Below are 17,641 nucleotides of genomic sequence, written 5' to 3'. Positions count from 1 at the left end.
CCCGAGTTACGCGGATCCGACTTATTGGGGGCCCTTCCTCTCCCTGGTTTCCAGCAGACCAGGGAGAGGAAGCAAAGCGGCGGAACACGCGGGCAGCGGACAGCCCAGACGCGTCTGGACTGTCAGCTGGCCGCGTGCTCCGCAGCTTTGCTCCTCGTCCCCCTGGTCTGCAGACCAGGGGGACGGGGAGCAAAGCAGAGCAAAGCCACGGAGCCTGAGGGCAGCCGGATAGCCACGGCGCATCTGGGCTGTCCCGCTGCCCCCGTGCTCCGCGGCTTTGCTCCGGACACCTGTGGTACAGCAGCTGGGGCGCTGCCGGTTGGTCCCGTAGCGCCGCTCTGGGCGCCACTGGACCAACCCAGCAGCACCCCAGCTGCTCTGCCCCAGGTGTCCCCAAGTCAGCAGCTGCTGAAAATGACCAGTGGCTGACTACAGGAAGCCCCTGCCCCGGGCTTCCTGGAATCAGCCGCTGATCAGTTTCAGCAGCGGCTGAATCTGGACGCCAGTTCCGACTTACATACAGATTCAACTTAAGAACAAACCTACAGTCCCTATCTTGTACGTAACCTGGGGACTGCTTGTATTACAATATTTATTATAACTAAATATTTTTGAGATGTTCCTCAAAACATTCAATCTAAATATTTTCACTTTATTGTTATATTTCGGAATGGGGAAAAATTTAATTTTAAGTTTTAACTGAATTTGTCTACATGGTTTTTTTGCAGGTATAGATTTAAATAGCATTTCCCCAATTGGAAGACAGCTAACTGTGCAACATGGAAAAAACAATGGTTGGTATAAAATAGTATCTATGACACAACGAATGTGCACTCAAAGAAATAAGAAGCTTTTATGTAAGCTAACTGAACCCGTTTTAAAAGCAAGTTTGTTTGGCCTTAGTACTACAAGGGTGCTTGAGCACACACCTAACTTTAAACACAAGTAGTCTTATTCAGCGGAACAACTTAGTGCTTAAAGTTAGCAAAGTATTTACAGTACCATTTAAAGAGCTTGTGTGTAACAACCCTTTTCACGAATTTCTGAGCCTGATTCACTCCTTTATATTATTGCCAGTTCAGGAACCCAGTGCTAATAAGTTTTCCTCATGACAACACATTCATGTTTCACTAATTTAATTAGCTATGTGTTGAATACGATTTAAAGTTAAATCTTTTACTTGCACGACTTGACGAAGTTTCTGTAGTCTAATTGCATTGTTTTTTATTCATTGCAGCTGCTTGTCAGACAATATTGTCTTTGCCTGTGGATTTTAACTTAGAAAAAATATTAGGTATGTCATGTGTTGTACTTTACATATGAATGTCTGTACTGCAATCTGTTTTGCAACCTAATTGGGGATGAAGGTTGAACAGTTTTCTGGTGGCACTGTGAGAGGTCAAATCAGGGTGAATTGCTTAGAAATAGGGCTAGTTACAGCTCAAGACCGGGGGGCCCTCCACTAAAGGACACCAAACCACTTACAAAGAACACTTCTGCTTGCCACACTGGCCATCAAGAAGCATGCAAGCAACTCCCTATACACTCCCAGATTCTCCTGTGCTACAAGAAGTACCACACCTTACATTGATTTTCATAACCGCTCAACTCATCAAATCTGAACAGGTTCTTACGAACCCAAAGGATCAGCCACATTCCCAGGTCAATTTATACAGGCAGTCCCCGACTTACGTGGATCCGACTTACGTCGGATCCCTAGATACGAACGGGGTGAGGCAACTCCCGCACATGCGCAGCAGCATTCCCGGGGCTCGCTCACCCGGGTCCTAGGATCCTCCTCCTCCTCGGGCCGGCTCCGACTGGGGTCCCGCAGAGCTGCCGGGCAAAGGAAAAGTGCCTCCCCATGCCCGCTGCCCCCCCCCCACCTCCCTGCCAGCAACAGGCTGCCGAACAGCAGACAAAAGCAGCCTCTCTGCCCCTCCTCCCCTCTATACATGCCGGGCTCCCGGAGCTCGCTCACCTGGGTCCTAGAATCCACCTCCTCCTCCTCTTCGGCCGGCTCCAACTGGCCTCTGCCTGCAGCAGCTGGCCACAGGGACAGGGATCCCACAGAGCTGCCGGGCAGAGGAAAAGTGCCTCCCCACGCCCGCTGCCCCCCCCCCCCCGCGGCCTCGCATCCTGCACGCCTCCCCCCTCCCCCCCTGCCAGCAACAGGCTGCCCCCTCCCCTGAGCAACAGGCTGCCGAACAGCAGACAAAAGCAGCCTCTCCGCCCCTCCTCCCCCTATACATGCTGGGCTCCCTGGGCAAACAAAGACTCCACCAAAACAAACAAAGTGCTGGCCTCATTGTGTTAGCAAAAAAAGGACCCTCCTCCTAGAACCCTGGGTGGTGAGTGGAAATAAAGCTATTAGCTCAAAGCATGGTGCAGAGCTGTTTGGTATTTGATGAGTTACTCCTTTAGTCCTGAGTTTGTCACAGGGACAGAAATAGATGTGAAATCTTCTGAACAGGGGAACAGACAGCAAAACAAACATTAAAGGGGAGTTAACCTTTCCCTATGCTATCCAAAACTAAAAAAAATGTTTGGCTAGAGTTTCCCCTACAATATGTACCAGTTCCGACTTACATACAAATTCAACTTAAGAACAAACCTACAGTCCCTATCTTGTACGTAACCCGGGGACTGCCTGTACCTCAGATTTTACCCAAAAAAGCATGCGGTGCCAATCCTTTAGACTCTAAAATCTAAAGGTTTATTAATGAAAGAAAGAAAAGGTTAAGAATAAAATTATTTAAGGAAAATTTACATATACCAACTGTGAAGTTCCTGATGCAGACTTGTAGTAGAGATGGATTAAACTGTTAATTTTAGTCTCTGGAATACATCCTTTGTTATGATGAGCCGGGCTCGACAAACTGCTGTTTTTTCAGCCAGTCACTCCATGTGCCCCATTCACCGGCGCTGTGCGCATGCGCAGTGCTGGTCTGACTAGTAGCTCTCGCTGCAGTTTGTCGAGCCCTGATGATGAGTGTCAGTCCTTTTAGGTTCAGTTCATAGCAAAGCTGCTTCTAAAGTGGTGAGCTGGAATGAAGTCATAATGGAGGAACTCTCCAGGGCCCTCTTTATACCCTTGCCACATGAAGGGAATTCCATTGTTTGCCTTATGTGAAAGTAACTCATGAAATGGAGTTTGTCACATGAGCAAGTCACCTGTCCATGCATGACTTAGTCTTTAGAAATTGTTGCTTATATGCTGGTCTGAATGTTCGCAGCAAAGTTCCTCAGTTGTGGATTGGCAACATTGTCAGTGAAGTACTGCTATTCCCTTGACTAGCCACCCTTTCACCGTAGGTGGGCGAAGCCTGTTTTTATCTCCTGGAAGCAAACATTTTGAAATATATGTACATAGCTAATACTCAGGGCCTGACAAACGGAGGTGAAATCTACTTGCCAGCCCCGCACTGTGCATGCACAAGATCCGCATTGCGCATGCGCGCGCCGCTGGTGAGCAGGGCAACTGGCTGAAATCTACTTGCCATGGGCAAGTAGATTCACTGATTTGTCAAGCCCTGTTAATACTCATCAACTTCAAATACAAAAATGATACATGCATATACCGTAACTATTATAAACAGAGTTAGTGAGTTAGTTTTCTAGAGCCTATCTCACTTGGCGCACACTATACAAGATTTGATGCAAACATATAAAAGTCGTTGCAGCAATATTTTGTATGTTTGTATCAAAATGCAGTCATGTCACAGAGGTACAGTACACTGGAAACCAAGTGGAAATCAAAATTGAGTATTTAGAATTTTCAACTTACTGGAAATAAAATTACTCTCTCTATCACTACTACTGTTTTATGACTCCTTCCCATCTCTTAAGTACATTTCTCTTTGAACTCTGACCTATATCTCTTTCTCTTGAGAACCTGATAAACCATTTTCTATCTCAGATAAAACTCCACAAAGTGGCTCTTAAGTTTTATCCTTCTCTACCTCTGCATTGCATTACAAATTGGTAATAAGGAAAATATTGATTGCATCTTTAATGACAGTTTTGTTAAACAGTTTTCCATTCAGAAGAGTTTCCAGCCTCCTGGCTGGGTATTTCTTGCCTGTGCAGCTTTTCTTGAGTGAGGTGATGAGAATTTGCATTCTGCCACTTAATAATCATTCATGTTTTCTCTAGAGATGTAAAGTTCTGGTTAAAAATGTTTAATAGGTTAATTGTGATCCTACTGGAGGGGAGGTCTGCTCTGGGCCAGGCCCGCTGTGCCGCTAGTTAACTGGTTATCCTGGTAAGCATGCCAGTAAGTTGCATGCTTACTGGGTAACTGGTTAACTCTTTACTTCCCTTTGAGAAAAGTAGGGATGTAGAGAGAGAGGACGATGATACTGGAGTGGTTCAGAGCATGGAAGACAAGAGATATTTGAGAGGACTTGGAAAAGGCAAACAAAGGGAATGAAAGCAATCTGGGAATTACAGACCAGCTAGCTTAACTTCAGTACCCAGAAAGATAATGGAGCAAATAATTAAGCAGTCACTTTGGAAACGAGGGGATATGCAATAGGATGGATTTGTCAAGAACAAATGTCAAATCAACTTAATTTTCTTAGACCAAGTAATAAACCTTGAAGATAGGCGAGAAGTGGTAGGTGTTCTAGTAAGACTTTTGATACTCTCTCACCTGACCTTCTGATAAACAAAGTCGGGAAATACAATGTAGAAGGAGCTACTATAAAGTGGATGCATAACTGATTGGAAAACTATTCTCAGAGAGGATTTATCAGTGGTTCATAGTCAAGATGGAAGGGCATATTGAGAAGAGGTCTCCTAGGGATCGGTCCTGGATCCCTAGTTTGTGGACAACAACAAGCTGAAAGGAGTTGCATGTGCTTTGGAGAACAGGATTAAAATTCAAAATGATCTGGAGAAATGGTCTGAGGTAGTGATGTTAAGAAATGTGTAATTTGTTAATCGTGCAGTTGACAAAAATGTTGTTGACTACGTGAATAATCAATAAGGGTTTGCACTGCAAGCACTTAGTCCCAGCTTGTGTAGAATCTGGCAACTACCCTCCTTGCAGCTGTGCACTAAGTATTTTAGGAGCTGGTGGGTAGGCAGACTGGCTCAGACCCGGCTTGTGCTGGGTCCTGGGAGCTACATCTTCTGTGGTACATGAACAGTAATTTAGTTGCTGGTGAGCAGACAGTCTGGTTCATTTGCAGTTAATCATTTAAAAGACTACACTATTACATCTCTAATCTGAGGTAAATAGGGTAATATTCAGTAAGGACAAATGCAAAATACTCCACTTAGAAAGAAACAAGCAATTGCACATATACAAATGGGAAATGACTGTCTAGGAAGGAGTCCAGCAGAAAGGGATGTAGGGGTCATAGTGGATCAGAAGCTAAATGTGAGTCAACAGTGTAATGCTATTGCCAAAAAAGCAAACATCATTTTGGGATGTATTAGCAGAAAGTTGTAAGCAAGAAATGACAAGTAATTGTTCTGGTTTACTCTGCACTGGAGTATTGTGTCCATTTGTGAGTGCATCATTTCAGGAAAGATGTGGACGAATTGGGAAAAGGCCAGAGAGTAGCAGCAAAAATTATTTAAAGGTCTAGGAAACATGACCTTTCAGGAGAGATTGGGGAAAAATAGATTGGGTGTTTTACTCTCGAGAAGACTGAAAAAGGATGTAAGTTTTCAGGTACATAAAAGGTTCTTAGAGGGGCGAGGGAGACAGATTGTTCTTGTCAGCCTCTGAAGATAGGACAAGAAACAATGGGCTTACATTGCAGCCAGGAAGGTTTAGGTTGTACATTGGAAAGACTTCCTGTCTGGGTAGCTAAGCATTTAAATAGCTTGCCTAGGAAGGATGTGGAAATACCCTTATTGGAGTTTTTTCAGAGCAGTTTGGGCAGCTACCTCTCAGGGATGGTCTAGATAAGGGGCAGTAAGATACCAGCTGTATCTGGCCCACCAAGCCATCCAACCTGTGGGCCGCCTGGTAAGGTTCTTGTCCTTTTTTTTCCCCTATATTTTTCTTTAGATTGGAGAAATAAGACAAGATTGGCTAAATAACTTGCAAACATTTTTTTTTATTTTTTCTTTAGGTGAATATTTTAGAACAGAAGAATTTGCAGACCAGTCTCAGGAAAGCCTAAGCTCCTCATCACTGAGAAGAAAGCTGTTTTTAGATGAGAATGGAAGTGTATCTGAGTGTTTATCTCTTTCTCCACAAAGCCCTTGTAGTAATCCACAGCCATCACTTGGAGTGCTATGTTCAATAGATATCTCTCCAGCCCGGTGCAGGAGCCCTCTAGAAACATCTAGTTCAGTAAGAAGCCTTTTCACTTTTTTTGTGTTTGTATTGATTTGGCTGGCACACACAAAATCCTTAAAGCAGCAGAACCAATTCTGAGTGTATCTGATCTGTTGTCACTAGCTCAAGTGCCACTTTTGAATAGTCTGTACCACTGAAGTAATTAAGGAATGGTGTTAAGACCAAGAATCTACACTACGAGAAAAAGTCATAGTATTTGAAGGGGAAAGTATGCAAAACATGATTTTAAAAAGAAAAGCAGGTTTTTTTTAGGTAAACTTTAAGGCTTCTGTTCTCAAGGGGATTATTTGTAGCAATAGTGGAGTTGTATATGGACAGTATAAAATATAGAAGGGGAATTTGGGGCTTTCTCGTTGTGCATACTGTAATGAGTAATTTCATTGTAGTGTTCCCTAGTGTGCTTTAGCATTCTACTGTTTCAAACAACTTGGCTTTTAAAGCACCCGGGGAATTTTCAGTGCAGACCAGGGATGTAAGCAATAGTCGACTAGTCGCTTCCCCCTTCTTGCTGCCTCTATCAGAGGCAACAAGGGAAGAAGCAAGAGCAGGAGCCAGTGCTGGGTGGAGCTAGCTTAAAAGCCACTTCCCCCTAGCATCATCTCCATAGGGGGTGTAGAGGCACAGCGGGAAACAGCATGAGCAGGGACTGAAGCAGGCTCCGCTCATGCCTCTTCTGCTGTGATTCTGCTTTTGAAATGTACAAGAGCCCCAGCAGGTCTTCGATAGTTGCATTGGCAAAAATGCGGAGAGTAGGTGCGGAAATACCTCCAAAACTCTGCTTTTACCAGTAGACCATAATTTTGGTAGGGAGGCTAGAATAAGCTATTTTGGCAAAAACACAATTTTGCCACCAAGCCCTGGTACAATTAGTGCTTTGCCAATATAATATACTGGTTATATCTATGACAGCAAAGAATTCCTACTTTGGATTTGGTTTGAGATAAGAGTGTAGCTTATCTGTTTTGGCTGACATCAAAGTTATGTTCTTCAGATTGTGTGGTTTCCTTTAAAATAGCCAACAATGGCAGTGTGCGTGCTACTCAGCTGTCACTGCATTGGAAACAACATGACATTCTGCTTTGAGGTCTCTACCAATTGGGAAATGAAATATTGTAGGTATAACCATAATAAAAATAATAAACAGTGTTTTGGCTGTTCATTAGGAAAATTCTTTATTCAGTAGTGTGACTTCTATTATACTATGTTATGATTGATAACATAGTCTTAATTACTATCTTTTTTTGGAAGCATTGGATTTCTTATGAAGCATTATAAAAGTTGAAGAATTTCAAATGGAACATTCAAGCATGTTCATCAGTCCATAAATTTACATTATGTAAAAGCTAACTCTTACTTTTTGTTGTTAAAGGGTCAGTTTTCCTCCAGTCCCATTCAGGGAGGTACAAGGGCATACAGTCTGGGAAGCATTACCAGTCCCACGTTTCCAGAGAGGTCCCCTGCAAATATTGCTTCCCCCACTTTTTCTCCAATTGCTTTTCAGATAAGAAAAACACCATTGTCAGGTATGGTTTTGATGGTACATACCGTCTCCTTTCATGCAGCTTTTATGTCTTGTGATGAAAAAATGATCAATTTACAGGCAGTTAGTGGGTAGTCTCATTTAATATGGCACATTTAGCAGTAAAGTGTCATCAATGTAAATTTTTGAAATGTTTACCTGACCAGAATTACCTAGTGTGAAAACTAATTTCAACTTAATCTTAGTCTCAAATTTAAGATGCTAAAACTGTGTTTCAACTAATTTGATTAATTAATTAGTTTAGAAACCTAGTGCATGCTTATCCATATCAGACTTTTTGTAATTCATTGCAGTTTGGCAGCTTTGGGTAGTCTGTGTTCTGTAAAAGCTTAATCTGTTTGCATAGCTGATTCAGTCAGAACCTGCTGAGTTACTTTGGCAAAGCTATGTACTGGTTGAACCTCTCTGGACCAACATCCGTGGTCCGGCATGATTTTAGGTAGCTGGATGTCTGCTTATTGTGGGTGTGGTTCATTTTCTTGTGGTTCCATACAGTTTGTTTACAGCCACAAGGCCTGGTTCTGTGTTGTATGCTCTTCTGGTCTAATTTACTCCTAAGGGTCTGTCTGCACAGCAGCGTTATTTCGGAATAACTGACATTATATCAAGATAACAAAATGTGTGTCTACACAGCAAGTCATTATTTCTTAATAATGTTGAGTTGGAAGACTTCTTACTCCGACTCCTGTAACTCTCATTTCACGAAGAGTAAGGGAAGTCTGGACAGCACCAAAAGCCAAATTAAGCTATTTCGACTTAAGCTATGCAGTTGACATAACTGAAGGTGCATAGCTTAATTTGACTTTAGTTCTGCTGTGTAGATGTACCCTAAATATCTTCTCGGAGACCAGTAACCAGAGAAAGTGTTGGCAACAGTGTTCCCTCTAAGATTTTCCATCCTTGGGCGGGTTGACATTTCTTATGTGCAACACCAATATTGTGGTAGTGTATGGATGTGCACCCACCAGTACAAACACAAACTGTAGATATAAAGAATATAAATATTCCATAGGTGTGTGAGGAAAATATATTAAAACAAGGGATAACTAACAAGGAGCAATGCTTATGATTATTTAATGTGAAATCGAATAAACAGAAAATTGACACTACCCTTGGCTGAAGAAGTGGGTTGTGCCCATGAAAACCTCATGATACTATTTATCTATTTTTTGTTAGTCTAAGATGTTACAGGATTATTGTTGTTTAAGTTTTTTTTAACTACAGACTACCATGGCTATGCCTCTGAGACCTTGGAGTATATGCATCATCATTCTTTCTAACAGACAGATGTATGTTTCAAAGATATTGCAAGTAAGGTGTCATCCTACAAAACAGTGAGCATCACACCTAGTACTTGCTACCTCTGACTCATAAGAGCCAGAACTCTACCAGATAACAAAGATCTCGCCTTAATGCAATACTGTACAGTTTACCATGTATTAATTAGTAACACAGGCTTTTAAAAAATCATTAAGATAGCTGCAACACTCAAACAAATTTTAGAAGAATCTTTCTTTTTTTTTTTTTCTTTTCTTCTTCTTACCATAAGCCATTAACATGGGAGTGGGCAATCATTTTTGATGATGGCCACTCCAAGAATTTGGTATGTGGCCAAGGGCTGCACTCTTTTATTATATTAAAGGGAGTCTAGGATGGATGTTGGGTGCAGAAGGGAGCTTGCGGTAAGGGATTCAGGTGTGGGATCCAAGAGGGAATTTGGGTGAAATAGGGGATCATGAGCTGGAGTGACGGACTGGGAGGGGTGACCTGGGTCAGAAGTGCAGGAAGGGGTGCAGGTATTTGGGCTGTGACCAGGGATAGTGGATTGGGATGCAAAGTCTAGGAGGGGATGCATTCTCTGGGAACATGTATGGGGGCTGGAGCAGGGGTGTAGAAAGTTTGAGTTATATGGGGTAAGGGGGCAGAGGGTTGGGGAAGGGCAGGGCTGGAATGCCAGAGAGAGACCTTTCCTGGGAGACTTTTTTCACCCCTGTACATGCTCAGGGCAGCTGCAGGGGCCATGTTTATTGCTCTGAACTGAATGCTGTGAGCCTGGGGGGGTGAGAGAGGAGGGGCACTTCACATGCTGCCTGTCCTGCAAACAGGTAGTTGCTACTGGTAGAAACCAGCCAGTGGGAGCTACTGGGGGTGGGGGCAGCATGAGATGCCAAGGGGCGCAGGGAGTGGTGCTTCATGCACTGCTTCTGCCCCCAGCATAATCCCATTGATCAATTTCTGGCGAGTGGGAGGGAAAACACCATTCTTCCTCCCCCCCAGGTTATTATTCATCAATGCACATGGCTCCTGCAGCGTGAGCAGGGGCGGGGCAGGTAGGGAGGCTGCTTGAGAACCTTGCTGGGCTGCTGGCTGGTAATCACCCAGGTAAGTTTCCCAGCCAGTGCCTGCCTCTGGCACCCCAGCTCCTCCCTCCTCCCCCAGTCCTCTCTCCCCCCACTCCTACTCCCCTACCCTATGTAAGCCAAACCCTCTGTTCCTTTCCTGAACCCATATCCCCTCCGAGACACTGTACCCAATCTACTGCTTTAGGTCACAACCCAAACCTCTGCACCCCAGTGCAGTGCCTCAGGTCACAACCGCCTCCTTCACCCAAATTCCCTCTCAGACCCCACACACTCTCCTGCATCCCAATCCCTTATCCCAAGCTCCCTTCTGCGCCCAGCTTCCATCCCAGACCCCACACCTCCTACATTAATATTATGAAAGAGTGCAGCCCTTGACCACTTTCCCAAATCGTGGAGTGTCCCCCTCCCCATAAAAAATTATTGCTCCTATGTTAGACAATGTTGACCTCCCGTAGTTTGGCAAATTCTCTGGTTCAGCACTGGTCAGCTCCCAAGGGTGCCAGGCAAGAGAGGTTCAACCTGTATAAAGAATAGCTACTTTCTACTTTACTTTGATTGTGTAGTTCTACAAAGTTTTTTGAGAATGAAATTATCGGACTTCAATGTGTTCTGCAGAATCTACAGTACAGTAAACTTCCGATAATCCGGCACCTTTACGACCCAGGGGGTGCTGGATTATCAGAAGGGGGGGGCTATGAGATGTCTGGGGTGGGAAGGATGCCACCCCAGACCCCTCATAGCCCCCCCTTCCGATAGTCCGACTCTGCCCCAGGCGTCCCTGATTCAGCTGCTTCTGGTCAGTTTCAGCAGCGGCTGAATCGGGGATGCCTGCAGCAGAGCAGCTGGAGTGCTGCCTGGTTGGTCCTCGGCGCTACTGTACTAACCCCACAGCGCCCCAGCTTCTCTGCCCCAGGTGTCCCCATGTCAACCGCTGCTGATACTGATCAGCGGCTGACTCCAGGAAGCCCAGGGCAGAGCTGCTCTGCCCAGAGCTTCCTGGAGTCAGCCGCTGGTCAGTTTCAGCAGCTGCTGAATGGGGACAGCTGGGGTGCTGCCGGGTTGGTCCCACAGCCCCAAGGGGCAGCGCTACAGGACCTACCCATCAGCACTCCAGCTGCTCTGCCCCTGGCTTCCCCGATTCAGCCGCTGGTCAGTTTTAGCAGCAGCTGAATTGGGGAAGCTGGGGACAGAGCAGCTCCAATGGTCTGGCTGCCCGGAGCACTTCCGGGTTCCTGATGGTGCCGGACAATCAGGAGTGCCGGACCATTGGAGTTTTACTGTACTTGCCTATTGTGAAGTTTGTTATTGGACTGCAAGATTTTGGGATGAGGGCTGTTCATTTTGACAGTTTGGTACTGCCATTTGAAAACGTGGCCTCTGCTGTAGCAGAGCCATTCAGAGAGAGCAAATCTTTGAGTAAGCAGAATTAAAGGATTTCAAAGTATGAAACACAATGTGTGTGTTTGTCTGATTGATGGCTTTAGTACCAGGAGATGATATTCAGTCACAACCTAGTGTGGCTGTAACTGTTCTAGTGATTTCTTGTCCTAGACTGTTAGCTTTTCCTCCATTTTATATGAATTAATTATTCTGTTTTTACTATGCACAGAACAAAGAAAGTTGACGTTTCGCTCTCCTGATGTTCCTTCTGCACCAGTGTCAAACAGAATGACACCCTCAAGTACTAGAAGTCCTTACATCGATGGTTGTTCTCCAATTAAAAATTGCTCTCCTATGAGACTTGGCGCTTGCAGAGGGACTGCACAGTATCAAACGTCACTCATTAGGATACCATTTACCCTTGAAAATCACAACGACGAGGCAGAAGACAAAGAGAATGCCCCACCTGCTGAAGTTCTGTTACCACAGATGGACACTGGAGTAAATTTACGGCAGCAGGATGGTGATTCTTTTGCACATGGCACACATGTTGTTGTGGCAACTGTATCTATTTCACCAGATCACTCTGAAGCTTGTGAACAAGGACTAGCATCATTGCAGGATATAGAAGGTTTAAAGGAAAATAATACTGTTGATATGGTTGATACAGTTGAGGTGTCAGATGAGAACGCCTGGGTTAAGGAATGTGTTGGTAATAGCAGTATGCCAATGACCAGCTTCATGACTGGAATTACTTTCAGTATTGAAAGCTCTCACATGTGCATATCGCCTCTTGCAGAAAGCAGTGTAATTCCTTGTGACAGCAGTAGTATTCAGGTAAGGGTTTTTGTTTTATTTAAATAATTAGTTTCAAGGAAATATTTCTTATGCTACCACAATAGTAAATTTGGATTAATCCCAAACTAGTATTGATTCTGGTCGACCAATTTACTGCCTTCTTTTGTTCTGAATGAATTTGCAGTTGATGAAATTACTATAGAATGCAGCATTCTTTTGTTTCTTAAGTCATAAATAGATTTTCAATTTTATTTAAGCCTGCAGTTATATTCACTCATAAAATATGCAAGCCACACACATCTAGCCGAGTCATTTTGGATAGGAGGTCCTCAAAAAAGTCCTGGTTTCTGAAGGTAGTAAAGTTGGTAATTCCGCTGTGATGATATTAGTAAGGACTGTCCTGCTGAAAATGCTGATACCTTAATATTTGAAAGTTCTGAGTTGTGACCACTAAATATCCAACAGGTGTGTACTTGAACATACAAGTATTTCCAGATTGCCTATTGGACTTTCCCTGAAGTTTCAGTTGGATAATGAATAGAGAAGCAACTAAGCATGCATTGATAAACAGTTACCAGATATCCATTTTAAATGTGGCTATATTTCAGTGGTTCATATTTTTATCACGTGTATGTACAATTTGTATGAAAGGATTATCATTCTGTTTTTATAAACTTAATTTATGAAGAATGTGCCTTCTAGATCTAAATTAAGTAATACACAAGAAATAGGGAAGCTTTATCTGGAATTAAGTAAATAGGATTTTAATTCCTGGCTTTTGTTCCTAGGTGGACAGTGGCTATCATACACAGACATGTGGAAGCAGTATTATGGATACAGTTGGAGCTGAGAACAGTTGCAGAGACAATAATGTACATTCTTATGAGGCTCAGAACAAATCTCAGCTTTTCAAAACTAAGGTAGGAAATGTATGGAATTATATATTTGTCTGTTTCCTTCTAGCCATCCTTTATACCACTCCCTGCTAGTTCATGGGTTTGACAGATTGTTTCCAGGAATTTATAGAAAGCAAATTTACTTGACCTTTCTGTCAAGTATTATTAGATTAAAAACTTGATGCATAAAATAAAGGAAAAGATACTGAAAATCCTCATTTTAAAATTCACGTTCTGATGTTGGCAAAGCCTTTTCCTAGGAAAATTCTACACCAAAACATCAAATAGTCCACACACAATATTTTAAATTTCAGCAAAATTCTGCGTATTAAACTTTTGGAAGCACGTTCCACATCTCAACCCAAGTTTTAAGAATCTAAAGTGCATCCAAAATGTGAGAGGGACGAGTGCTGTAGCTATCTTTAGAAATCTCAAATTGGGACCCTCTTTTTGTTTTGTCAAGCCTGCCGTGCAGGTATACCTAAAATGAACAATATGAGCTGTGTGCTCATCCAAGACTGCTATACCATGAAATATACTGGAGAATGCAGGTAAAACAGTGGAGGAGACATACATTTTTTACTGAATTTATTAGGGAGAATTGTAATTAACACATTATTTATTTAACGCGCATCATCATCATAGAATCATGTAAATAAGAAGTGGGCAGCATTATCACCCGTAAGTGTAAGCAGTCTTGCTTGTTGGAGTGATTGTCTGAACAAGTAGAACTGAGTGAACTTTTTTAATGGGCAAGTAAAAAAAAAAAAAAAATCCTGAGCTGTAATCTAACCCTATTGTGCTCCTTTGGCACAGGAAGAAAGTGAGAGAGCACATGGATATTCCTAGTTGAGGATTAACCTTACAGTCCTGCATAGGGACTCCTTTACATTACTCTGGCAACATAAAGGAGCCTTAAAACTTTTTTACATGTTTTATCCTCCTGGGGTATGTTTAAACTACATCCCTTTTCTCGAAAAAGGGATGTAAATTAGACACTTTGAAATTGCAAATGAAGCCGGGATTTAAATTTCCCATGGTTCATTTGCACTATGGTGGCTGCGGCTTTTTTCGAAAAGGGGCTTTTCGAAAGAAAATCGCTGTTTAGATGGGATCAATAAAAAATAAAACCCTTTTTCGAAAGATCCTGTACTCCTGTGAATACAGTTTGCATGAAAGATGCTATATAAAATGCTGCTATAGTCCTACTGTCTCGGGGGGGAAAAAATCGAGACTTGATGATTCAGGAAAACAAACAGTGGCTGTTGCTGTATAGATTCAAACCATAATTAGAAAATGTGAAGAGGCTCAATGAGAGAATATTTCTCAATATTTTTTCTATCAAAGCTTCCAGAATAATTTTTCAACATTGAAAATACATTTTCTGTGGAATATCTATTAAGCTTGCAGTTGTTAGTTTTCATTGTTAGTGGTGCAAACTGGCAAGGACAACATGTCAGATTTGACTAGCCAAGTTTACAAGAACCATTGGACTTTATGTATTGTTCTTTGTGTGTTTTAAGATATTGAAACTTGATACTGGACCTTTATGGTTAATCTAATCTTAGAAGTTGTATAATGCATGTTTATCCCATTATCAAATTCTTCCAGTTAAAGGTTTTTTTTTTTCTTTTCCTTTTACAGTAAGGATAAACAGTCCCAAGATACTGGATGCAGAATCTGCCTGTTCCTTGCAATCACCTGCAGAAATGCTTCTCTTAAAGTATTTAGATCAAGACTGACAAGCAGCCTTTGGTACCTGTTACTTTTGCAAATGGAATCAGTCGCATTATAGTTTGGAGGGAACTGTGTCAATTACATTTTGAACACTTTTGAAGATAAAATGTGAGAAGGCACTTGAAAACAAGGCATCTGAATTGATACTTGAAATTCAAAACCGCTTATGAAATGTTATTGTATCACAAACATCTGTATATTTGTTCTCTTTTTACCTCAACTATGACCACTCTGGAAAAAGTGTACATTGAAAATTACGGGGAGATTTTGGTATCACTAATAAAATATTATTCGTTCTGTTTCTTCAAACTTAAATATTGTAAAACTAATCTGTGAGTTAAAATGTGTGATCAGCAAATTAACATACTTTTCAGAGGTGCTTTTTTGTTTTTGTATTTTACATTTTTAAACTTTGTCTTATCCATTTAGGGCAGTGTTCCCCAACCTTTAGAGGCTCCCAGGCGCCCGGGAGGTAGGGGCCACTCACGTGCCGGGCTCCCGGGAGGTAGGGGCCACTCACGCGCTGGGCGCCCGGGGGACTGGGATGCCCTTGCACCCGGCGCCGGCGTGTGCCCTAGGGCCGGGGCTGGGGCTGCCCGAGCGCCTTGTGCTGTGGGCCCGGGGCCGGCGCTGCCACCCGAGCCACGCGCCTGGGGCCGGCACCAGCGCCGCTCGAGCATCGAGCGCCCGCATGTGCCCCGGGGCTGGGGCTGCCTGAGCGCGGCGCACCCAGCGCCGGTGTGTGTCGCGCGCCTGGGACCGGCGCCTCCCGTGTGCTGGGGCTGGGGCTGGCCCAGGTTGTCGGTGGGTGCACACGAATGCCTCGGCGGGCGCCATGGCGCCCACGGGCACCGCGTTGGGGACCACTGATATAGGGTCTTGGCATAAATAAAGGTCAGTATCTGCCTTAGTGTCTATGCCAAGAAGGACAAGCCACATTTCACTATTTAACTGTGATTTATAAACCCTTGAAATAAGAGTCTCAACTGTCAACTTCAACAAAGTTTAACACATTGCTTCTGTATATTGTGTTTTAGGTCCACTTTGAGTAATACAGAGATTGATGCATTAATGTTCTGGACTGTAAAATTAGGTCTGATCTCACAAGCCACTAGGGCTCTATAAAAATTATTTTATACCAATAGAAACTGAACATGCTGCTTTCTAACACTGTGCAAAACAGTCTGTTTTCTGGCATGTCATGAGATCAAAAATTGTAAAAAATTATTTGCCATCCTGCTTCCCCTTTTCTGCTTTTGCTTCTGTTGGCATGATTTTAGTAGTCACTTTCTCACAGATTATTTAATGCTGGATGCCATTTGAAAGCAGGGACTTCCAGAGGGTACAAAGAATGTTTGCAATTTTATTTTTGTTATGGTTACCAACCTACAATGGATGCTAATGTAAAGCCAATGTAAAGTGGCAATAGAAATGAAAGAATATGGTAATCAGAATTTTATGAGAATGAAAGGTTGGATTTTGTGTTCTGATTGATCTAGAAGCACAGTGGACCAGTACAGTTATTTTGGAGACAATTTTTTTTCCAAAGCATTTGCCCTGTCCTTGTAATCAAAATGATCCCTGTAATATCAGTGGAACTTCTGGACTCTCCTGTCTGGTAGAAATGTGAGATTAACTGTGGTTTATCATTTTAAAATTAAACTTAGTTGGATTCTTCAGAGCTGCAAGTTCAATTATCAGTTTTCAAATTTGTCACAAAGTAATCACATTGTTTAATTGCTGTCTGTAAAATAAGCTTTTTTTTAGAGCAAAGCAAAAAGTGAAAAGCACAATTGGATAAATGTGAAAATAGTGAATTGTATTCAAGTTTTTGTGTGTATTGTCTAACATCTTCTCTTTTTTCAAATAGATTATGCCAAGAAGCAACCAACTATTTATTTTGACTTTAAAATAAATATTTTTAATTATTTAGAAAACCTACTGTACTAATGAACTTCAGTGCCCTTTTGATCATCATATTTATCAAGTTTTACTTAATTCATCAGTTCGCATTTATTGCACAAAATGGTAATTGTTTACATTTAAAGAATACAATTTAAATTGTTTTAACAAGGGTTTTATATTGCAAATTATTGTATATTTAAGTGATTTAACAAAATAAAGACCGATTGATTGTTTCTCCCTCACACCGTAGATTATTTCAGATAGTTTTGTTTTTAGTATCATGCTAGACTAAGGACATTAAGATGTTTCTTTTCTTTCAAGTGTGGCAGGAACCCAAGTAGACTAAAGCTGAGTTTATTGTGATGTAAATCTGGTGTTGAAGATACTGCTTTTGATTAGGGCTGCCAAGCAATTAAAAAACATTAATCGTGTTTAATCACCCCATTAAACAAGAGAATATTGTTTATTTAAAGATGTGTGGACATTTTCTATATTTTCAAATATATTAATTTGTTACAAGACAATACAAAATGTATAGTATTTTATGTTTTTATTACAAACATTTACATTGTAAAAATCAAGAAATATTTCTTTCAATTCACTTCATACAAATACTATAGTGCAATCTGTCAAAGTTGGAGTTAAATGTAGAATTATGTACAAAAAACTGAATTAAATAAAACTAAAATTCAGAACCTACAAA

The 17,641-nt window shown here is 42.2% G+C and overlaps 1 protein-coding gene across 1 annotated transcript in view; it reads left to right on the top strand.

The window, feature by feature from the left end:
* The window catches only part of BORA (BORA aurora kinase A activator), a 37,417-nt gene extending 19,776 nt beyond the window's left edge, over positions 1-17,641 (top strand). The window contains exons 5-12 of the mRNA XM_089777058.1: positions 729-794; positions 1,238-1,294; positions 6,090-6,313; positions 7,689-7,842; positions 11,832-12,439; positions 13,189-13,320; positions 14,113-14,119; positions 14,941-17,641. Coding sequence (XP_089633184.1) covers positions 729-794; positions 1,238-1,294; positions 6,090-6,313; positions 7,689-7,842; positions 11,832-12,439; positions 13,189-13,320; positions 14,113-14,119; positions 14,941-15,038 — 1,346 coding nt within the window. The 3' untranslated portion in view covers positions 15,039-17,641. The remainder of the gene's footprint in view (positions 1-728; positions 795-1,237; positions 1,295-6,089; positions 6,314-7,688; positions 7,843-11,831; positions 12,440-13,188; positions 13,321-14,112; positions 14,120-14,940) is intronic.

The sequence above is a fragment of the Pelodiscus sinensis genome, chromosome 1, assembly GCF_052426305.1.
Source record: "Pelodiscus sinensis isolate ZL-2025 chromosome 1, ASM5242630v1, whole genome shotgun sequence".
Taxonomy (NCBI): Eukaryota; Metazoa; Chordata; order Testudines; family Trionychidae; genus Pelodiscus; species Pelodiscus sinensis.
This window is presented reverse-complemented; position numbering and strand designations above follow the sequence as displayed.